Source organism: Aptenodytes forsteri, unplaced genomic scaffold (assembly GCF_000699145.1).
Source record: "Aptenodytes forsteri isolate BGI_AS27 unplaced genomic scaffold, ASM69914v1 Scaffold143, whole genome shotgun sequence".
Classification (NCBI taxonomy): Eukaryota; Metazoa; Chordata; class Aves; order Sphenisciformes; family Spheniscidae; genus Aptenodytes; species Aptenodytes forsteri.
This window is the reverse complement of record NW_008794951.1, coordinates 3,601,143-3,625,337: the sequence shown is the minus strand read 5'-3', so window position 1 is coordinate 3,625,337 and position 24,195 is coordinate 3,601,143. Positions and strand designations below refer to the sequence as shown.

Sequence of the window (24,195 nt, the reverse complement as noted above, 5' to 3'; positions counted from 1 at the left end):
CCGGCCCGGCGGCTCCTCAAAGGTACGAGCGTGGCGTGTGGTGTGGGCGCGGGAGGGGCCCTCGCTGCCCCGCCGCAGGGGGACGGGAGGGATTCCCCAGCCAGACCCGGCGGGCCCGGGCCGCGTTCCTCCAGGACGCCGTGGATCCTCTTAGGAAGGCGAGGGCAGCTGGAGGGTCTGCTCTCCTCTGCCGTGCGCGGGCAGGGCTGCAGCTCTCCTGGGACGCTTCCCATTGCTTTTCCCTGCAGGAAGCTAAAGCTGAGGGTTAAATACGACGACGGGTTTTCTTGGTCGTGTTCTAAAATTCTGTAAAATCCGTGAGATTGAGGTACGGACTTTTGCAGCTATGGATGGCCCCAAACTCATACTGCGCACTGTTAAAATCATTCCTCTCTCATCCCTCAGTCCCAGAACCAGTGGTCGAGTCGCTGTCAGATTGTGTAGGGCACGTGAAGGTCAGAGACCCCATGGATATTTTCATAACGTGCAGGAGAAAATAAAGGGAGGTGTCTTGCTAAAGTTGGGGTCTGTGATTTTTGTCTGTGAGGCTTCTCCCTGTGGTAAGGCAAGACAGGTGAGATTTTCTCAAGGCGCCTTTGACCACCAAAACCAGAGTTACTCAGTTGAGTAAATTGTTGTACGCAAAATAGTCACAGAATAATCGAAGAGAAGAGTTGATTAGCAGAGCAAAAGAACAGCTTGTTTGTGGCCAGCTGACAGGAGACCAGCTGCTGCGCAGCACGGCGTAGTGCTGCGACCCTTACACCCAAGTTCTCTCAGCTAACTTCCTTTCAGGCTTTTTCTCCCTGATTTGAGTCAATAAGGACCCAAAGCATCTGGTACCTGGTTTATCTTTAAAAGTGTTGCTGCACAGTGTCAGAAATGGAGCAGTGTGTCCAGGGTTTCCTTACAATAATTGAAAGCAATAAAGCTACGTATAGGCAGAGGCATTTGGGACAAAAGTAAATACAGATGTTGAACCATATTTGCTGTCTAGTGCAGGGGCAACAGAGACCGAAAAGATATACCAGTGCCAGGAAGCTTGACTGTCTCCTAAACCCTGTCTGGGTTTAATTTTGGGGTAAATTATCTACATTTAGGTGTGCAATAAATGCTTCCTGCTGTAGGGGGAGCAAACAGTCCTTCAAAACCATCTGAAGCCAGGTCAGGTAACCCTACCGCACTGATTCACCCAGTGCCCGTGTCCCCCGGGGCGGATGGAGACAGCCTCCAGATTATGCAGAGCTGGCAGAAATCTCCAGTCGTCTTCTGCTCTTGCTGGTCAGTGATTAACAGCTTGCAGGACAGCGGTTTTTCTTTTAAAGGTTTAGTAGTCTTTGAAGACATGATGGATTTCAGCAGAGTGTATCTGAATTGCTCTGGCACTGGCACCAGGTTAGTTTTTTGAGGCTGTTGCTGTTACTCTATTGCTAAATAATAACAAACGTAAAAAATGAGATGCTGCTTCATATGCCTGCTCAGTTCACGATGTAAAAACTGCATATACCATTATCTCAGGGTTATCCAGCCAGTGTTATTGCAGGCTCTGCTAAACTGCAAGTCTAAGTTTGAGACCACAGGCATCTTCTGCTAGGAGCAAATGACCCAGCAGTGAGATTTTCTTGGGATGTTTTGGGTGATTCTTTTTTTTCTCCCTCAGATTGACTGTTGGAAATGCTGGTACAGCTGATATTTCTGAGTTCCCTGTGCTATACTGAGTAAAAAATCTTGTATTCTAGGGTAATGCAATTAGGTTGTAAAAGAAGACGTGGATTTTTAACCAGTTATTAGGGTTGGTCAACAGAAAGAAGACCAATACTGTCATTAAACTTGTCTAGTTAAAAAACTATAAGCAACCTGTTGTTCTTTGAAGAGACAGATCAAAGTTGTATTTAAGTAGGTAAGTAGACAGCAACCTGTTTCCTGCTCTGCGCGTGATCTAGTAGACAGGCCTCAGTGCTGATCTGTATTTGGCCTTTCCAACAAATAGACTCTTCTCAAAGCCAGTTTTGTTGTCGTAGAGCGAGCCTTTTTCAGACAGCGTGGAAAGCTTGATACTAGGACCTTGCACATCCTAGCTACTCTTTGCGAAATCTGCCATGCAGGTAGTGCCAGACAAATTCAGTCAGCCACATGAATGATCCAGGACTTGCCACTGAATTTGGTGTGCATTTAAAAATGTGAAAAGCAAAGAGAATTTATTCAAAATTAGAAGATAGTAGCCAGTAGAACTCGCCTAATACCAAAAGGAAGGCTGGCAGTTTGATTAAAGCTGTTTTTTTCTTTTTTTTTTTTTTCTCCCAACCTTAGTATTAAGCTAATCTCTTAGTGCTGGCTTTCAGTAACACCTGCTGGCCATTTGTAACTTTTCATATTTTATTCACAGCACTAAATATGGCTCATTATAAATGACTGATCTAATGCTCCAATCCCGCAGTGGGATTGTGTCAGTAATCTTTTTTTTTATCCACAGTGGGACTTCCTGTGGCTCCAGCAGTTCATCCAGACTGGTCAGTGTGCAGGACAGAGGCTGACATGACAACAGAAATTTGCATAAGCCAGTACATATATGGAAAAGGGAAGAATAACTGAATGATGAAGATTGAAATAAACCCACACCAGTTATTAGTGTATAACATTGCTACATGGGTTAACAGTAATTTCCTTTAAAGTCTGTATTATCAACAGTTGTGCAAACTACGAGACTTGAAGGTTTAGTTTTGTCTCCTTGCTCATTTAATCCTTAGTCTCTGCTGACATTGCAAGATAAATTAATTACGTGAAACGTTGGAGAACAATGTTGAATCGTTTACTCTCTCTGTCCTCTCTTATGCTGGGTATCAGAAGTGTAATTAAGCTGTAAGCAGACTTCTGATGTGAACAAGTTTGTTGATAGAAGCTCAAGCTGGATTTGAACTCATGAGCAATGAATTTTTTAATCTTTTTTGCATTATCCCACTGGAACAAATTTCAGCAGTGAAAACATCTTCAATTTTACAATGCAAAAGCTTAATCCATTGAAGTTCTCTTGGTAAAGTGTTGTGAGACTGACGTGGTGGTGGATGATCAGATGTATTTACAGAGACCTGACGTAACAGTTTCACATCAGGAAAAATGTCAGTACATTAAGTCAAGTAAAATCATAGACATGTTTATGTTAATGTTCGCGGTCTCCAGGTCTTCCTCTTTTTAAAGGGATCTTGCTTTGCTTTCTTATTCACAGTCACTGTTAATGCATTGGAAGGAAAAGACTGCAAGGAATCTGTCAGGCTGATTGCAGAAAGCACTAATCTCTCAGAAGAGCAGCTTGCTTTTCTCATTTCTGGCATGTATACCCTTCTCCGAGAAGCGTTGAGACTCCCCTTATCAACTTTCAAACAAGAAGTAAGTTCTGTGACTACTTGGAGTCCTGATAAGTTAAAAGCTGCGTCAGATGCAAGTTACCATCTAAACCCTATTTGCCAGGGTGGGGAGCTGCACATAAAAGTGTTGCTCCAAGTTAAAGCGGTTGGAAGAAACTGTTAAAAATCTAGAGCTTATTATTTTACTTGTTGGGTCGACTTACAGTGAACTTTTTGGAAGAGCATTTAAGCTTTGGGAAAGAGATTCCTGTATCTTTTTTTGCTTCAGCATCTTGTTCACTGTGCACGTTTGTTTTCACTCTTAAATTAAAACCCCAGAAGAAACCGTTGCAAAGTGTTATTTCATTGGCATCAACTGTCTCTCCTACCCTAACTGTGTGTTCACACATACTGCTCATTTTGTCCACGCTTACAATTTTTCATATTTGTTTGTCTGCCTTTCTTCATACTTCTGCCATAGAGGAAGGTCGGTCTTATGGCCAGAAAAATATAGTGGAAATTGAGAGAAAGTGCTATTTCTGCTGATGCTATGGATGTTCTTTGTGAATATGTATACGTCTCCCATGTTCCCAACCCCTATTGCTTCTTCATGGCTATTTTCTTTCCTTTTTCATGTTACTTTACCTTACGTTTTTTCTTTCTCATTTTATTTTTATGTGAGCGAACCACTTTTGGGCTTCCAGCACCTCTCTCTTGTTTAAGATACCGTTTTCATATTTACGCAGGCATACTGGGAAAGCTCAAATATTGCAGGATACATAGTGAAAGTATGCTTTTAGTATTCAGAGCTTATCTTTTGCCACTTCCTTTCTGTTGTCAGTGTTTAAACAAGTTACTGCAAAACATATTTGAGAATAAGGGCACATAATTACTATAAAAGAAGAATATGTTATGGATAGCTACGTAAAAGAAATGGTAGGGATGTTGTTTTCAAAAATAAAGGCTTCCAAGAGATTTACGTCTTTAAGATTAATTTCTCACAACTTGATTAAACACTTCCAAAAATAATTCTCAATATGTAACCTGTCATTTCAAAACTACTGGCACTCGAGACTAAAACTTTTGGGGAGAGATGCCAAGCAAGTAACCACTATTAATTCACTAGGTAAGAAATGATCTTTCAAGACTACATCCTGTAAAATTTCACCTTCCTTGTCTTTCCAGGTTTTTAAGGAAGACCTAAAGGAGCTCAGGTATGCCTGTTTATGCCTGGTTTTTAATCTGTTTGTTTTTTCATAACTTTTCTGTAACTGCTTCCCCAAATCAACTTTTTTACACCACAAAGTTAGTATAAAAATTACCTGTAAATAACACATAATAGATCTGTTGCCAAATGTCATGTGAAGCCAGAGGAAAAAAAAAACAGGTGTTGTGTAAGACTTGACTTAGCACTGAGCATGAGCAGTAAATTTCACATGCTGGGGAGATTGGTCTAATTTAGTCTGTAATGTAGGTTATGCAAATGTGAGTGACCTTCTCTCTGCCATCCCCACCTTGCCCTGCAGTATTTTTCAACATGTTTGGTAAGACAGTGGTAACATTTCAGAAGCTAAGAAACTGCCCTACTTTTTTTCTTCTTTGAAAGGCCAATGATATAACACTCAGGAAATCCTGCCACCTTTTTCAGCTGTGATCTCTCTTGCCCATTACCCAAGAAAGCACAACGTTTGTTACAGACTTAGTCAAAATCTGTGCCAGTCTGTTCAGAGTATCTCGGAATAGAAGTTCATATCCTAAAAGCTAGACCTCGGATGCTAATAATCTTTATCTGTTTTCCCTTATTTCCATATTCAGCAGCAATGAGAGAGTAACAGCAGTTGATGTTTCCATCTGTAGAATAATCTCTGCACCAAGACTCAGTTATTTTAAAATGCTAATTTCCCAAAATTCTTAGCATTCTGATTGCTACCTAGGAGAAATAGATATGTTTCTAATTCTGTCTTTTTTCATCCTTATTTGTCCGTTAACCTGCAAATTGGCTTTCTCCTCAGACTCTGTTCTGCAGAGTCACAAGCATAAGTCACTTTATGAGCAACTTCAGGCAAATGAAAGCTGCAGATTTAGACAGGTAATTGGGGTGTAATTGGTGAAAGGTGTAATTGAGGCCAAGGTGAAAGGTGCCTTGCTAGTTGATACAATTTTGTCAGCAGCTCAGTGCTGGAGTTTGGCCTGCCTTTTGTCTTGTGAGCTAAAATGTAAGCTGCTTCCTCTGCCACGTCATGGAGTTCACACCCAGGTTAAAGTAGGTCAGTAAGAAACTGATGAATTGCTTTTGACCCAGTGGGAGTTGGTGTTGTTTGAGGTGCACACAGAATGTGTTCAGTGTGATTAAGGAATAATGAAGAGCGCTAAAAGCTCCATGCCAAGTTCTTTGGGAGTGGGTGAATTCCTCTGTTGAGCAGTGGAGAAAGTTGGTATACAGGAGTGCCAGAAGTTACTGGCTGGGCTGGCTGTGTACACTGGCTGTATCTAGAAATACAGACTCCCGGGTCCCTGTCCTTGTCATTTGACCACACTTTAATGCCTTACACTTTCGTAGTTGGGGTTTTTTTTCTCACTTTATGGTTTATTCATGAAACTGTGAAGGCGCTTTTCAGTCTGGGTGATCTTTTTTATATCTTTTGTATCTTGATAAATCTTTTTTATCTTGTTCTGGTTAACATGACTGATATAGCAGCAATAGTTCAGGTAACTGCATTTATGTTGCTTGCAGACTCGTATGTTCTATGTGCTGCTCGTTGCTGCTATGCTCCCATGATTCTCACATTATTGGGACTCTTCCTAACTTCCATCTCTGACAGTCTTATTTCCTGTGAGTAGCTCTCTTCACCTTGTGGGTAAACTTTTAGAAGACTAAATAGATTATTCTACTCTCAAGTTATGATACTTAGTAAATTGGTAGCACCTTTAGCATCTTCGATTCCTATGGGAAACATCATTTCCTATGTTTCCCAATGCACTTGGGTTTGGAGATGAAATACCTGCTTGTTTTTAAGGCAACTACTAATTACATTCAGACACTTATGCTTCTGCAGTGACTCCCGTGGGTCATCCTGTGATCATGTGCATGAAGAACACATGTAAAGGGTTGAACAGCAGTGTCTTGGCATTATTGGCACCCCGTGTTTGGGCAGGTATTTTGTGGTTTAAGGCAGAAAAATGGCTTGTTTCCCTTTTTGTGTTGTGTCTTCTTTTAAAAGGTTTGAGCTCTGAGCCAGGTTACCTTTTTTCACCTCTCCTGCATTCTATTTTGTTCAGTGAAGCTGAAGACTGGACTAATTCCACCCATATAAAGTCTTGTAATTTGCAATTTCCTGGTGATGCAGCTGGTCTTGGCTTCTAGTTTTGGTGGAGAGAGAGGCTGGGAGACATGCCCACTTCTGATTAATTAGATCAGTACTGCTGGTTTCACAGGGTTGCCATTCTACATCCCCTATTTCTTAGCCTGACTGGCTGAGCCAGTGAAAATAAATGCACTCTAAATTGTGGGTGCTATTTTTTCCCTCCCTCTCAGGTTGTTTAATAACTTTATGCCTCAGGCCAATAACATGGGATTGAGACATCCTCACACCTTCTTCCTTGCCCTTTGAGTCCCTCAGAACGTTCCTTTGAAAACTGAGTGCCATCTGTAGCTCAGGCCTGAGCTGTGCCATGTTCTGTGTCTGATCTGCTTAGTGTGTGACTGGCCTCATGTAAGCTGCTTGAGCCAGGAACAGAATTTTCATCAAATCATTAACTGCACAGCAAAAATAATGCAAGCTCAAAGGTAGCATTAATACGTCTGTTTTAGTAACGCTTGCTCTTACAGTCAAGCAAGTGTTGTGATAGGTATCATAATAATCATAATAATCATATTACTATGATACAACCCCCTGTCTCCAGCTGTTCCACTACATACAGAGGATATTCGGTCATCATCAGGATGGATTGATACACTTGCACAGAAAGTATAAGTAATGTTTGCAGAAGTACAGTCTTGTCTCTTCTGAAAGAAAGACGGACACATGCAGCTAAAAAAACACTGTCTAGTCCCTCCTCCTCACTTCCCAGATTGCCTCAGATAACTAGCTTGCTAATATGAATTCAGTTTTATCCAAGCACCATTTAAAAATGTGTTTTAAACGCAGTTCTTCCATTAAGAATTCAAGCTCTAGTAACTGCTGTTTCACCTTCCCACTGTGTGAGTTGATGAGTTGTTTTCCTCCCATCATTAGATACTGCAAGCCCTTTAGGACAGGCAACTTCCTTGTTTGCTTTGATTTTTCTTTGATATACCGCTGTGTATCTCAAGCCACTGGTGAGTAATGTCTCTGGGCACTGATTCATGTTGAGTGCTGGATTTAACTGTGGCAGCAGCAGTAGTTACTTCTCCCACTTGTCCGACCTGCCTCTCTGTAGGAGGTTACTGTCCCTGTGGCAAAGGCAGCTGAATGGATAGTGTTTGCTCTGCAGTCTTTGCAATTCACCGCCTGATACATTGAACTGAAAATCAACAGCAGCTTGTTTGTAAGGCAACAACAGCGTTGGAGGAATGGCAAAGTAGTGGAGAGGCATAGGGTAGATGGAGTGCGAGTTAGTCTATTCCACCAGTTCTCATGGTCCCCATCAAATTTATGCTTGTCCTCCCCATGTTAAATATGCTCCATTTGTAAGTAATCTTAGCTACAAGGGCCTGTTTTTACTTTTGAGGGAGCAATCCATTCTGTCTTCTTCTCATTACACTTCAGGTGAAAGTGAAATGAAATGTGTAGGTTTGGGATTTTTGAAAGCATGCACTGCTGGCCTGCCTTCTGCACTTGTCAGAGCCATCAGTAAAACTTTGCTTGACTTTACTGAGAGAAGTTAAGCAAATACTGGGTTCTTTTGTAACTCACTGTTGCCATACTAGGTAGGACAGGAAGATGTAATGCAGCTTTTAGGGTCCTTGATATAAAAACATAGGCTGTCCTTTTGAGAGCCTAGACTGAACCAATACTGAAGTGCTTACGTAAGAGCTGGTGGCAATTTTAAGCAATGGAAGATGGAAAATGTTGACACATTTTTTGTTTTCTATAATAGATTTTTTTTTTTTTTGGTAGCTAAGGTCGTATATTTGTGGTTACAAAACACTTAACTATTTTGTACTGCTCTTCTCTTTAAGGATACCAGAAGATTTCATCATGGACTTTTCCAGTATAGTCTTTGGTAACAGGTTGGTATCTTCATGCATCATGCATTGTGCAACCAACAGGGTTGCACAGAGCTCTGCTGACAAAAATCCCAGGCCTATTGAAGGAACAGCAAAATTCTCTAAATTAATGAGACCAAGATTTGTCCCGTTATTTTGATTCAACATAACATGATGTCCATCATGCACGGCTATATATGCAGTAAGTAGCTTTCATGCCAATTTTAAATTTTTCTGTGATCATCACCCGTCAGTTTTTATAATGTTCTATAGACTCTGTAAGGTGCATCAGTACCTACAGATGAAAAACGCATTGCAGAAGTAAGCATTTTTATCATCATTATCATTGCAAGTTAGAGCAAAAGTGAAAGACTTGCTTTGCTGAGAGGCAAGCTACATATGCCTTCTACATGCTGTGGTTCGTGGAAACTTTCTCAGATAGCATTTAATCAAGTCTTAATGCACAGTTGGATTGGGAGTTCACACTGGGTGACTTGGTGACACGTATGATGCCTCTTTTGTCCGTTCTAGGGATTCCTTTTTTCTATATGGTTCTCTGCTCAACCGTATTTAGCTTATTCTACATCTAGAAATTGCATGAACTTTTTGCATGTGCAAAACTTTCCTCCTTGAAACTTGAGGTCACTCAGCGCATAGCATCACTAACCCAACGCTGCTCCAGATGTTCACATGGAATCCTGATAACCATAGTTGTGGTATTTCAGTTACCCTCACAAGGGTCTGAATGCTGCTACCAAAGTTAAAAATATTTTTCATTTCCTTGGTTAAGATCTTGGCTTAAAGCTAAAGGTTCTTGGAGTAAAAATAAATTCAGCTTTCTCATCTTTTCTTTGCTCTTCTGTTTGAATTATAGGTGTTAAGAATGCAAAATTCATGGTTGCAAAGTGGAAATATTGTTTGCAGTGGAGAAAGAAGATAAATTTAGATGTCATTTGAAGCATGCACGATTGTCTGTTTTTTACTGTGAAATCACGATGCTGGAAAATTTAGCTTTTTCTCATTTCAAAAGCTGTGATTATCCAGTGTAATCTTGCTCTGTGTTTTGAGACCAGAGAAGAGCACCTCAGATTTGATTTCTAGACAGATCTGCTTTTACAATCTTAAATGTAACACTGAATCATACATATGCTTATTGAGTTGTAAATATATATGATTGTGATAGTAAGAGAAGTATTAGCACCTGATCAAAAATTCAGTATGAGCTAGATAACCCAGCAAAATCCATTTTTAATACTTTTCCTGACATCTTATCCTATTTTTGCAATTTTGTTCACTAAACAACAGCTCTGAAGTACTGGAAATTTGACATTTGTATTTCTGTGTCCCCACAGTTCCATCAAGCTATATAGACTGCAAGGAAACTTGCCACATTGACACCATCAAATAACTGCATGAAATTAAAATATTTTTAAGGGAAAGGATAACCCTGACTTCCCCCTCTCTGAATGTTCATAATAAATGTATTGCTTTTTTTTTTTTAAATAGTGTAGCTTTAGTTTCTACCAGGAGGGTGCATTCTGTGTGCCATTTGTCAGCCTTTCACACATACCAGTTTATTCATTCTCCCTGTTCAGTGGCCTGCTAGGCGTGTCTTGTTATGCGCACAGGGAACCATCCAGAATTTGTCTTTAGTTTTGATATTGTTAGGTCAGCTGCTGCTCTAAATTCTCTAATCTTTCATTTTTGAGTGCTCTTCTGTTGCATCCTTTGGCAGATGATGTTCTTGTCACCAGGTGTATCATCCTTTCCACATATAATTTGGACGGTCTCTAGCTGATCCATGGTGCTTTACTTGTTCTAACTTCTGCCTTCTGCACTATGTGCTGACCGTATATTGCAGCTGTTGGCACAGAGTGTTTATAACATGTAATTATAGTCTATAGGTTTTGGATATAAGATCCATTGAGTCTTTTCTGCTCCATTTTGCCATTCCTCTTAGAAATCAATGGCTTGATTAACAGCCTGTATAATTTCTGTATGTATGTTGGCCACTATGCACATTCTGTCATCCTTACAGGATTCTTGCAGTTCCAGCTGCGATCTTCTGCAAGCTGGGAAGGTGCTGACAGAAGCTTAAACTAAGCTGTAAAAGCCGCGACTCTTTCTGAGGGAATGGTACTGAAGTGCAGTCCTGACCAGAACTAAAGCTTTGTGGTTTGGCCACAGAAATGCCATAGCTCAACAATATTCAGAAGCTTTACCTCTGTTTGGGCATTGCTGACCTTTCCCACCACCACTAACTGGAACATCTTCCTGTTTTCTCTACTCTTTCTTCCCCCAAAATGCTGGTGCTGCACTGAATGGACTATCTTCCATTGATGGGATTTAGCATGTCTTAAGGAAGCGGCAGCAGTGTGGCTATTTTTAGGCATTCTCCAAATTAAGCAGTACTCTGGCAGCAGCTCACCACTGAGGGAAAGGCCTGTTCTTACTGTTTAATCCTGCTATAATGGCCATTCTGGACTCCAGCTCCTCATGGTTGCACCCAGCTGTGGTGACCTACTTCCTATCCAGTAGCTGACAGTGAGTAAGAACCAGCTGATCTATTTTTTCTGCTTGTTCCTTTACCGTACTATTAGGAATGTGTCACTTCTGACAGCACCCAATCCCCCCAAAAAAGGATAAATTCTTTCTTATATTGCCTTTGCTAAATGCGAGAGTATTGGAGGATCTCAGCCTGTCAGTCCTGTGTCCCTTATCAAATCATTAATCTTTCTGGGCAGTTTCTAAAGGCACCAGCTAACTTGCACACAAGAATCTGAGTAGGGATGGTAGACTATCATTCCTACAGTCCTTGATTTGTTCAGAGAGGATTCCTTTCTGATGTAAAGTCTGTATCCATGTCTAGCACCATGGATAAAGGAGGTAACGTTTCTTCTCCTGCCCTTAGCGGGAATACTGGAGTAGCTTTGAAATGTACTGTAAATAACTTCCAGAGACATTGGATGCTTAGCAAAAAAAAAAAAAATCCAGACTAGCTCTCGAATGGACCAGCTGAGTGACCCCATTCCGAAGATATTTCTGTGTATATATCTAAAAATGGGTAGTTGTTATGTCTTTGTATCAGATTTGGCCTGTTTACTTACCCAGAGCTTAAGATGCTGTTAAAATTTTAAAGATTGTCAACCATTTGAAGTTTAATTGCTGTCAACTGTATTTCCTCGCAGAAATAAACTGAGGCTTGATCAGCCTGATTCTTCCTGCGGTATGAGTAATAAATGAAGTCCTTGGCTTCTTACACTTTAGACTAGACAAAAGTCTTGAAGGCTGTGCTGGGGTTGGCAGGGAACATTATGTAAGGAACTTAGAGATTGTAAATTATGTTGGATTAGCAAGAACCACTGTGTGATTTTTTTTTTTTAAAGTATGCTTCAAAGTACACTCTACTATTATTATATTTTAAAACATTGCTGCTCGCTAATACTAGATGCTTTCTGCTGAAGGAGCACAGTGACCTTATTCCGACTTTTTTGCTCAAGTCATCTGTCTCGTTCCTGCTTGCTTGTTCCTGTTGGATCTGCATGAAGGTAAAGATACACTTGCAGATCCCTTTCTATGCCTCACAGTTGCATATAATTGAAATAATAGATATGCCAGCCACCACAACGACTCTTACTAAACTTCATAGTGACATCGGTTTACTGGAATTACAGAGAGTCACTTGGTCTCTTTTTTTTAACATGGACCATAGTTAAGCATAGGAAAAGTGGGTAATCTGAGCACAGCTGTCTTAAACACACAAAACCTCCACTCATTCAGACCTCTCTAAATGAGGCTAGATGTAGGAGAGAAACAAGTTCCGGACAGGTTTTTTCTGAGGAATTTTATTTTCTCTTTAGATTGTTGTTTCTTTTACGAATTTGCATTTCAGTCTCCCATTTCTGATTTATTCTGTAGGCGTCCTGCTTCCGAAGGCACAGCTCTGATACAAGGAAGTAGGCTGCCAAGTGTCCAGGACTTCAGGTGGAGAGTGGACGTAGCTATATCCACAAGGTATAAAAAAGAATCCTGCATGACCCTAGGAATTATTTTGCCCAAGGTTAAACTGACTTCTTGTGCTGCCTAAAAATGTTAACGGTGTTAAAATGTCTCTTGCTGTTAGGGATTGGCATGTAGCATTAAATGGTAAGATACAGAAGGGATTTTCTGAACAGTACAGAAGTCAGTTTATATACAGGTTACTGCTGTTAATATGGGCCTGCCAACAGGCTGCTGCCTTCATCTTCTACTAATGATACTTTTCAGGGTCCTTATTTGTTCGATCTCTAAAACCTCTGTGCTAGAAACATTTCACTCAAAGTTTGAGTCTCTCTTTCAATATTTTGAAACTTGATGGAGCTGATACAACTCCACGGGTCCTCAGAGATGATGGAATAAATTAGATGGATTGAGTCTCACGCAGCCAACCAAGCTCTCGGTTTCACTGGAGCAGGGGAGGAAAATCATCTATTCAAATTCTCAAGTAGACTATCACTTGTATGTTGCACATGTTAAATAAAATTACTTTCCATCAGCTGTACAGTCTGCTGTAGATTCTACAAAGAGAGGCTTCAGAACTGCACCTTTACACTGCCATAGTTATGCAATTGGTCATTGATCCACCTCCTAGTTTCTTTCACGAAACAGGAGTAAAGGCCTTTGTGATCATCCTGTCTGTGCCTGCAGCGAATAGCTTCTTGCCATCTGCCACAGCAGAAGCAGCTGGGGGATGGATCTTTGGCTAGAGCCAGAAGGAAACAGAAACCTGTTGCCTCTGCTGTTCCTGGTCTTTGTCTACTTCTAACCAAGACTGACCAGGGTGAAAGAAATTGGAAGATGATCCAGTATTTGTCAGTAGCGTAAATTGTTAGCATGAGTGACTTCATATTGCATTCATGAATACCTGCGTCTGAGGGAGAGTGCAGTCTCTTTGCTGCCATAGTTGAGAGGCCTGTGGGTAATCAGGGGCAGTCTTCCTGAAAGCAAGAAAAAAGATTCCTAAGTAAAAATTGTAATGGCCACAAGTTCAGGTGACTCTCAGATGAGCAGTGCTCTAAGCACCACACAGGTTTCACTATGCAGAAAAAATCTGTATCTATAAGAGAGCAAAATATACAGATAAACATCCTCAGGCACAATGCTTGCAAGCTGCAGGCAAATCCTATGATTTGTTTTCCAAACAACACAGGAGCAATACAGATCATAGAATCATTTAGGTTGGAAAAGACCTTTAAGATCATCGAGTCCAACCATAAACCTAGCACTACCAAGTCCACCACTAAACCATGTCCCTAAGCACCATGTCTACACGTCTTTTAAATACCTCCAGGGATGGGGACTCACCCCCTCCCCTGGCCAGCCTGTTCTAATGCTTGACAACCCTTTCAGTGAAGAAATTTTTCCTAATATCCAATCTAAACCTGCCCTGGCGCAACCTGAGGCCATGTCCTCTCATCCTATCACTTGTTACTTGGGAGAAGAGACCGACACCCACCTCGCTTCAACCTCCTTCCAGGTAGTTGTAGAGAGCGATGAGGTCTCCCCTCAGCCTCGTTTTCTCCAGGCTAAACAACCCCAGTTCCCCCAGCCGCTCCTCATAAGACTTGTGCTCTAGACCCTTCACCAGCTTCATTGCCCTTTTATCCTTTTCTGTTTTCCTTCCTATTATTTTCCTTTCCAGTCAACCTCCCCCCTGGGATTTCTTGTTTATCATCCAGCAACAGCCTCTGCGAAGAGGTATGGCTTCTGGCTGTAATGCCTGTCAGTACCTGAGCAGGCTTTGGCAACATCAGTTGATGGAAGCTGCACAAGAATGACTCATTTCCCCTCTTTGGGTCATCAAATAAAATAACAATCCACAAATTTAGGATGAAGACTGGAAGAGCTTGATTCCCCAAATGAGATGGCAGTTGAAAGTATGAAGAGATGGAAAGGATTAATGCAACAGGGTAAACTGCGTAAGAAAACTGTGCGTTATTACTAGCAGTACTTGGTCAGCTCTTATCCCTATCATAGTTCCACTAAACTGATTATTATGTAAAATGAAAATGCTCCTAAACTTGCAGTTACTAAACTATAAAAAAAATTTTTAGTCTCAGTACTGAGGTAAATTGGACAGGACTCCTATGTTCATGAGTTGCCAGCCAGCCAGGTACAGGACTCTAGGATCGAAATTACTCGTGTTCTATGTAAAGCCTACATGAACATCTTAAATTGTTGATGTGCAATGCTGTACTCATCACACTGCTGATGTCTATTGCTGTAATACTAATAATGTAAATAATTTCAGTTCACTGGCCCGTGCACTTCAACCATCCATTCTAATGATGATGAAGCTTTCAGATGGGACAGCTCATCGCTTTGAAGTAAGTCAGATTGCCATAATAAATAAAAAAGAAACTACTTGAAGTTCTTTTTAAAAAGTTGAATTACTATTTAAAATATTAAAGCTTCTGTAAACAATGCATTATCATTGGTTGGTTTGCTTTGGAATCCTTCATGTTCAGTGTAGCCGCATACAATATATAACAAAATGCCAACCAAAATCATACCTTGTTCCTACACACATTTTGCTGAAACCTCATTTGTTAGAAGAATATTAATTACTGAAAAGCACTGTTGCATAATATCTGGTTTGATTAAAAATTATGGTTTTGTTATCAACTGTAACCTTCAGACCTGATGGTGGCTCTTGAGGGCAGAAAAATTACTGGGGTAGTTTATATAATGGATGATACACTTCTAAACTTCCTACATTTGGTGGAGAATGGTAACATTCTCTTCTGTGGCAGAGGTAGTTTTATTCTTTTTCTTCAGTACAGTTCTTGCTGCTAGAAAGAAAGTAAAAAAACCTCTCTGCTTTTTACATCAGAATTAGTCAGTGGCAGTATTTACGACACTGTACGTAAAGGCTTGCCAGAAGATGGCATAAACTCTTCCATATTTTTAACCTTTGAAAAGGAATGCTATTTGCTCTATAAATAACATGGCGGTGCATGCAGGAATTCAGTGCACAGCAGGCATTGTTACATTTGAACTCTGTAAAGATTTTGGCTTCAGTTCATGTGTTAGTAGTAGTCTGGAGGAAGCACCAAAGCACTGTGGGTTCAAAGAGGTGGACTGCTGTTACAATGCTTCACAAGAAGGCAGCTATTGAGGAAGGCACAAATTCTGTGCTACATTGCGAAGTGTTGAGGGTGTCACTTCACGGGAGATCAAATTCACCCCTCTGTGGACAGCCCAGCTCAGAGCATCCCGTACGCTTTGTTTGAGGTCTTCCATGGAACTTAAATGATGCCATGGACTTCAGGTTAACCCTTTACAACAGGGTAAGTTTTACTTGTGAGAATAAAAACTAGTATATATTCTTTACTGTTTAGATTTGAGGCTTTATTTCCTGGTATATAATGTCAAGTCTTGGTCTTGGTGGCATTGTTCCTGGTTGGTTTGGTTTGGTTTGGCTGTAAACACGATTTCTGTATCTGACGAGTGGTCTTCCCGCAGTTAGTAGCTCTTTGGGGATAAACCTGTGTTTTGGTTCAAGGTGCCATATGCAAGCAAATACAGTCCTCAGCTCTTCAGTTTCCTTTCATTCGGACATGTTCAGAATGTCCTGCTAACTAACAGGGCTTATGTAAGATGGTAAGTCCAGGAGATTAAAACTGTTCATAACAGAATTGAGTGTGTATGCCACAGGGAGAAGTTACACTCTTTGGTGTCTTGGGTTTGGTTTGGTTTGGTTTTTTAATCGCAGTGTGACTTCTGACAATGAAGATTTTTTAAAAAGCAATGGGAATTGCAGCATTTCGAGTCTTGTGTATATGTCAAAAGTGAAAAGGACATGCTGCCTTTTTATGCATTTCTGATGCATATGGAAAATGCAAATCAGATGTTGGATTCCTCTCACATAATTGATATCTGCGCTACAGTAGGCAGAAGGATGACAAGGGACTCTGTCAAAAGAACTGCATGTCTTCAATGTAGTCAAAGAAGTAGAGTGAATTACGCAGTGCTCTGCAGAGCAGCCTGGGACTAGATAGACGGCTGTTGGTACTCACGTGAGCACATGCGTTTGTGCATGGCACTAATGTTAATCTGTGTCACCCAGTCTGTGCCTGTGCGCGGACGTGGTTCTCTGTCTTAACAGATAATAGGTTTCCATCCATTTGGCTTCTCAGGCTTGAAATGGTAAAGGAAAGTCCATTAGTATCCTGCACAGTTGAAAATGTTTTGTATATTTAATCAAAATCTTTTGCTTTCCATGTATAGACAGTGCCCAGTCCTCTTTGCTCTTGAGGTTGCTGCCAAGTCTCTTGCTTTGAGGCTCAATTCCTTTCTCCTGCAAGCTTGGACAAGCAGAATATCTGCAATTTGTTGCTTGAGAATTCTGTAGGCTCCGTGACCTTCCAGGTGCCTTTATCTTTCCTTCCAGTCCGTGACTCTCTTACTTCACCACAGCAGCCATCAGTTTACATTCTGGAGTACTTCCTTTCTCACATCAGGCAGTATAGAAAATGTACTATGTAGCTGTTATTTCTGGTTTTTTCCAGTCTCCTCCTCTTTTTCACCCAGATGATTTAGTTGAATTAACTGAATTTTATTAACCTCAAATCCTTTGTCTTAAGTCCAAAAAAAAAAAGGATTTTAAGAGAGATTGGGCTGACACTGTGGAATGTTCCCTGTCCATAGGCATGCCCTAGTCAAAGTTCCTAAGATGTTTCATGTTTTCTAACCTGAATATTCTGTTTCAGGTGCCAGTTGCAAAGTTTCAAGAACTGAGATACAATGTTGCCCTTATACTGAAGGAAATGAATGATTTGGAGAAAAGGAGCGTACTGAAGATCCAGGACTGAACACTTAAATTGGGAGTTTATAGACCAGATCTGAAACCCTCAGCGTGTTTTGTGAATGGCAAAGCAGGGGACCATCACCACTTTGCCTGTCTGAATTGCAATGTCGTGTTTATGATGTCTGCTGTAAATATTTTTTCGATTCAAGTGTTAAAAGCACAAGCTCTTTTCCTAAGACTTAGGAAAACCAAAAAATATATCTATGAAAAAGTATAAAGCTGTTTGTGAGCATTTTTGCATGATTCATCAAAACATTTTTTAAATAACTGTCTTAATAGATGTAAGAGTCATTTATTTCTGATTATGATTCATCACTCTAATTATTTTTGAAAGCCTGCCACCGGAAGCCCCATCAATGTGTATCATAAGAAAGCTCTGCAATATCTCAAATAAAAAATAAAATAAAAAAAACACTTCTGCACTCTAGTATGACAAAAGTGAACTTGAGTTTTGCATAAGTAAAATTGCTGTCTGGCTTCTCACTAAGTGACGAGGTATAGCTACAGATATTTAAAGGCTAATTTTGAAGAAAATTGGAAGTCTGTGGATCAAGAAAGAAGTATCGACTGAGCTTCCAGAACTAATTCCATGGAATTGCAGAAGTGGAAAGGTGCAATCTAAGTCTTTGTCTGGTTGATCAGAATGGGCTAAATAGCACTAATCTCACAGATTTCTAACTGGAAACGCCTGCCTCTTGTTTCATGCATTTCCTTTATGCTTGATGTGAACAGAATCATCTGACTTATTACTGGGCAGAAACCTCTGGCACTGCGATGACAGCGAACAGCAGGAGGCCGTAACCTTGTAGATCACTACAGCTATATACTCATTAATAGTGCAAGTCAGACCCCAGGATGAAGAGGCTGCGTACAGCCTCTGGGATGAAAGTCACAGGTATGAGGATATTCAAGCCCCCAGGTCAAGAAAACAGTTAAGCATAGGCTGAAGTTCCCTGAATTGGTCGGGCAGTTGGACTAGATGATCGTTGTAGGTCCCTTCCAACTGAATTATTCTATTCTATTCGAAGTTACTCCTTTGCCCCATGAGTAAACCTTGGAAGAACTCCCTTAACTTGAAGCATATGCTTTAAGTCTCATTTAAATGCTGTGGGACCACTAGTATGGCCCTCAGAGTTTTGCCAAGAAGGGATGCGTTCCTCAATCATTGCCTGAACGAGTTTTCCCCCAGCAGCAAAGATACGGAGGCTGTGAGCAACGGCCCAAAGACAGCACAGGCGTGGGCCCTAGAACTGTAGGATTTATCTGGCTGTCAAAGGTAGCTTAGAAAGCACATGCCACTACCATTGTTAAGCATTGGCTTATTCTAGCTGCTTTCAGGGTTTCTACCTCAGTAGTACCACCCATGCTTCTCATTTTTTGTGATTGTAGAACTTGCCTTTATCTTCCTCACTCCCCGCAGAAAACTGCTGAAATTAAAATTGTGGATTCAGGAGGCCTTTTACACTCCCACAGATGTTTGTGTAGGAAAGGATGACTTGGCTCTTGGATTTTAAGAATCACAACAGGCATAAAAAGACTTCGTTGTCATACTTTTTAAGAGGCGACTTCTTTGATAGCAGTCCATACCGATCTAAAGACAGCTAAATAGCTGTGGTCCAGAAACCTTTTAAAACCTGTGCAAGAATGTGTCCTGTAGTTTCAAATAAACCTATCAGCTGTGATTTCAAACTGTTCAGAGGCTGCATGTTCTATTTGCTTTGTAGGCTGCTCATCAATAACTTCCAGGTTTGATCCATACCGCATCTTAACTACTGTGTTTGGGTCACACCAAAGCATATAAAGAGGAATTACCTCCTATAATGTCAACTGGACTGTAGATTGCATTAATGTGATGTTTTCTTTTTGGTTTTACTTTGTGAAGCTTATTCATCTTCTTTCTGGAATTACATTATCACAAGCTGTGAAGCAAAACATACATTCTTATGTTCCTTGTTATAACCTTTCCCTTCTGAATGTTTAGGTTTACGTGGTTTCAAACTGGAAAGGTGTCTCAACTGAGACCGTAAGTGAAGTCTTTTCAGACAAACGGAACACTGCGTGAGTGTAAAATGACCTATTGCTCAAGACATTTGCAAAGTGTTTTTTTACTGGTCAGAGTAGAAGAATCCATAAATACCTTTACTTTCTAGACAGAATACATTCATTCAGTTGTTCTCCTGGAACAGCAGTTACCCATGTTCTCCAGAAATGGAAAGGCTTCCTGACTCTTTTCCTCATGTTCTCTGCGAGGGGTGATGGACCTCTTAGTTTGTCTTGCCACACATTAAGCAGGAGTTTACTGTAATTGGAGGTTTACCATGCGCACTGAGGGGTACTTAAACACTTGGGATTTTCATTCCTCTGTGCTTAAAAGAAGAGTTAATTTGGGCTTTCCTTCTGACAGATTAGCTTTCCAGTACAACAGCAGTTGTCACCAAAATGGCTAGTGGGAGTGACTAGTGGATAGTTCCTCAGTTTTGATAAAATACAAGCCTTCAAATGATTGTTAGGTTTCTCAGAACTTCATGATGAATTATGTGTTAAATATTTGTTCAACACTGAAATATCGTCTTACTTCACAATTAAAATACTCCGGAATTTGAATTCCACTGAATTTCTGACTGTAGCCCTTTCATTCCAATACAGAACAAAAGTAACCTTCTAAGAATCTGGGTATGTCTGAACAGAAATTATTTCACTCAGCTCACCCTAGGTTTGGTTACGCTTCAAGGACACACTGTGAAACCCCCTTTCTGTATCACGCGGTGAAAGATACAACTTGAATGGGATGCTCACTTTGTCGGTGCCAAGGTCTTGTCAAGCTGATCACTTGTCATCAATTAGGAAGGTAGGAGGTTTGTGTGGGAAGGGCACTGGTTTTCTTCTTATTACACACTGTTCACGGACCAATAGTTAACAAGGACCTTTCACAGGTTCTATTGGTAGTTTTCCCTGAAAAACAAACCCCAGTGATCCAGTTGCTTTCTCTATTTGATGGTGCCATGCATTTATTTAAACTGGATAATGCATTTGTGAATGTCTTAATTCTAGCGATTTTCTAACCATGGCATATGAACACAAATTTCTCCATTACACCTTTTCTTTTATTTCCTTTATAGTATATGGAACGTTATGCCTTTTCTTTCAAGATTAATGTGTCAAAACATATTTAAAATAGAACTTGAACTTGTTTTTCACTGTAAATCATGCGTGTATAATAGCAGAGATGCCCAGTGCATGCAGGAGTAGTCACAGTAGGCAGAATGCAAAAGGAGAGTTAAAGCTAGTTGCCAGGAGTCATTCACAGATTCAGTGGCAAAATCAGACAGAAGAACTCGCATGTCTTCACCTCCTGTTCTCTAACCGTCAGTTCGCGCAGCTTCCTGATGTAATGGTCAGACCTCCCTCTTTCTTTTTGTTTTTTTTTTAATTGGCTCAACTCCATGGGCCACCAGTCCAAATCTGTTCTTGCCGGTGGACTACCACAGTGTGCGCAGAGCACTTGAAAATAAAAAGCCATCTGTGGCTGTATTTGTTACGTGACTTTTCACATCCCTACTTCCAGTAGCGAAGGAGCTTTGTCAGCATGACTAGTAGGTCGGAACTTCACACTTGGGTTAGTTGTGTTTGAAAGGGGAAAGAAACAAGTTTGTTGTTTGTTTTTGTGGTCTCAAAGTGTGATGCAGATTATAGCTCCAGAAGAAGGCTGAAGAATGTAGTCATGCTCTCATACTGCCTGTTATGCCAGCCATTAACTGCTGGAAGAAGATCAGTATTGTGCTCGTTGCCATTAAAAGGAAGAAATTAAACGTCCCTTTGTAGAAAAATCATACAAGGGAGGTCTGCTTTGGCGGAGTGAGTCACCTCCTAGCTTTAACTTCTTCTGTTTAAGTGAAGGATAAATCCGTTCTCGATCTCATGAACAATGCAGGTGGGTAGGGGGTTGCTTTTTTTTTTTTGCTTTTTTCTTTTTCTTTTTTTGCTTTCTAATCAAGTACACCTCATGACCCACTGCTGCTCCAAATCCATGAATATATGTATGAATGTATGAAAACTCCATGCTTTCAAGATGTGTTATATAAAAACACCCCAGCATATCTAGATTGGGTACGTACATTCAATTTACAAAGCTGTTTTTGCTAAAACAGTCTTTGCAGAGCCGGGCCTGATGTCAGAGTCAAATATTTTGTAGTTGTTTTACTTCTAGCGAACAGTAAATTAGTATCTTGGCTTTAAAATATTTTGTGGTTAGTGACTGTACGGCTCACTCTGTACCTGTCACACCCCACAAAGTACTAACATTTACCAAACACCACACATACCAGGAACTAGCAGAGGCAGAGCCAGCTGGTTTCTCCCCTAAGAAGTCACAGAGCTGTTGCCCATAGGCCGTCCTTGATAAGATCTTAACTGTTTTCTACCTTTGGATAAAGGTCTGTGTTCTGAACCCTCCCAACCATACAGCGTCTACCATGGGAGTAGTTCATAAGCACAGCTGCCCTTTTCTCTTGAAATGTTTCAGCCACATCCCTGCTGGTGTAAGAGAATTCCCAGAAGTACATTTCACAGTGCTTTTTTGAGACTCATTTCAGTCCCGAGCGATCAGACTGTCAGCTAGCCCTGCGGATGCTTTCATACATTGTAAATAGAAACTGTGGAAGTTCCTTTCAGAGCTGATTCAAAGGCTGGTTGCATTTTCTATGATAATCTATTTTCAATTCCCTATCTTGAATTCATGTGCTGCTAGAAACCCTCCCTTTATACCATGACTTATCTCTTTAAGTGTCTGCTATGTAACTATGTAAATACTGGTGGCGTATCCCTGATAGAGAGATTGTCATTGCATTGCTGCTGGTAACCAGTGGTTATGTCACTTTCCCTCGCTTGAATAGGCTTTGACTCATAGTGGTTTTCAGGACAATGGTTATAAAATAACACACTGAGGGGCTGCCGAGACTATCGTTTTGCAATAGAGACAACTGTCGACCCCAAGGCTACAAGAAAGCATTTTTCTTTTTTTTTTCTTTTTTCTTTTTTTTAAGGGTTTTATTCTTTCATAGTATGAGGTTTTATTGCATGGAAGTTTGGAAAACAAGAAGTCTATGTTAGCAAACTTGAGCCTGGCGGGAAAACCCCACACTTGTGAGCACAAACGCTAATTCTTTCTAACTGTTCTGAAGCATTGCTTAACTGAAATTTTAAGTGCTTCCGTTGTCCTACCTTTCCTTGAATTGTTTGATGGCAGGCTGTGCTATACTTTGGATTATTGTCTGACTTAAGTGATGGCAGAAAGAATTACTGAAACCAGCAGTTATTCAATTAACCTTTTTCTTTTTCTAATTAAAGGACTTACCTGGGAACAACGGTTAGATGTTGAACTTTTCTTTTTTTTTTTTTAAAGATTCAAGAGCCCTAGAGACGGGGGCCAAATTTTTGGCAGGTGCAAAATGTCTTAGCATCATAGGAATCAAAGACAACTGAAGGGTCTGATGGCTGGCTTCTGTTTCCAGGTATATATCTGACTTTCTGTATAAGCTTAAGGATTGCCTACACATGGACACATAACCATCACAAAATTAGCCTTTATTGTTAATTTAAAGTGTATATTATTAAGAGTTAAGATCCAGAATTTAAGTGGCTTTAAATTAGTTTTTCACTTTAAATCTAAGTTCACCTGAACTTTCTCAAGAATCCTCTCCAAACAAGGTCTTACAGAAGTCACGTTACCTCTCCGTTCTTCCATTGTTTGTCCTGTCCGCTCAAACCCCATAGGCAGGGCTTGTCCCTTAATACCTGCTTAGCTTACACAGCCTAAGCTGGGGAGTCCGGACACTTCTGTAAGTAAGAAATGAGAAATTAATTCCTTCAACCCCTCTCTTGAGCTTTGTGAGGAGGCCAATAGCCTCAGAAATTTCAAATTCTGCAGCGGATTTTAAGACAGCGTGAAAAGCGCCCTATATTTTTAGGGTATTTGCAAATGTATGTATATATATCACGAACATTTCTAGAAACTGCGAACAAAAAAGTCGAACAACTTCTTGTGAAACAACTGCTTCTATTCTGTGGTAGCACAGGTCATTTTCTCCCTAGGCTACATTTAGCACAAACAGTTAGGCAACCAGCGCGATCCTTTCATATAATGAAAATTGGTGGGAATGTGCAGATTGAAGTGGTCAACACAGCTGGTCTTAAATAAACAAACATCATAAGGCACGTGCTTTTTTACTGAGAACCTGGCATGGACAGGTATATCTATGCAATATGCCACACTGCACGACCAAATAAACACGACATTTTCCTTCTAATGTTCTGCTTACTTGTCCTGAAAGCATGGTTACCCGACATTAAAATAGCTTCACTACTACACAGATTCGCTTAAAGAGAGTGATCAACTGTGTAACTACAGCCTTTAAAATCCCAGTTCTAGCAGGAAATGGGATTCTTGTTTTTCAAAATCGCTTTGAACCGCTATTTTTTCTGCATTACCGCAGGTACCAAAACACCAAACCCAGGAGCGGATTCAGTTTCTCACCGTGGCGTCACCGCAGACCAGCGGGTCAAACGTAACTTTTAAGCGCGGTGTGAGCGGGCCGCCTGGCGGGACACGGTTCCCAGCCGGCTGCCTGCCTTTGAGGCACGGCTCCGCCAAACCCAACAGCGCCCGGGGAGAAGCACAGCCCGGGCCGGGCTGTCGGGGAGGAGGGCGAGTGCCGGCTGATTTCGGCTGGGCGTGAGCCCTCCCGCAGCGGACAGCGGCAGCGGGCGGTGCCGGGGAGGAGCTGCTTCCGCGCCCGGCGGGTCTCTCGCACCGGGCGGCC

The 24,195-nt window shown here is 40.9% G+C and overlaps 1 protein-coding gene across 1 annotated transcript; it reads left to right on the top strand.

Annotated features, from left to right (window-relative positions):
• The first annotated feature begins 11 nt into the window (after window positions 1-11).
• LOC103895658 (COMM domain-containing protein 5) lies at window positions 12-19,056 on the top strand. The gene is made up of 7 exons (XM_009275328.1): window positions 12-22; window positions 3,224-3,384; window positions 4,527-4,555; window positions 8,503-8,553; window positions 12,448-12,543; window positions 14,819-14,894; window positions 17,280-19,056. The coding sequence occupies exons 2-7, from the start codon at window positions 3,328-3,330 to the stop codon at window positions 17,379-17,381; spliced, it is 411 nt and encodes a 136-aa protein (XP_009273603.1). The 5' UTR covers window positions 12-22; window positions 3,224-3,327; the 3' UTR covers window positions 17,382-19,056.
• The last annotated feature ends 5,139 nt before the right edge of the window (window positions 19,057-24,195 follow it).

Excerpts from the sequence above, each read along its gene's own strand:
- LOC103895658 (XM_009275328.1), top strand. The coding sequence starts at position 3,328 with ATGTATACCCTTCTCCGAGAAGCGTTGAGACTCCCCTTATCAACTTTC. Across the intron at positions 12,544-14,818 it reads GACGTAGCTATATCCACAAG|TTCACTGGCCCGTGCACTTC; the intron begins GTATAAAAAAGA and ends AAATAATTTCAG. Across the intron at positions 14,895-17,279 it reads GGACAGCTCATCGCTTTGAA|GTGCCAGTTGCAAAGTTTCA; the intron begins GTAAGTCAGATT and ends ATTCTGTTTCAG.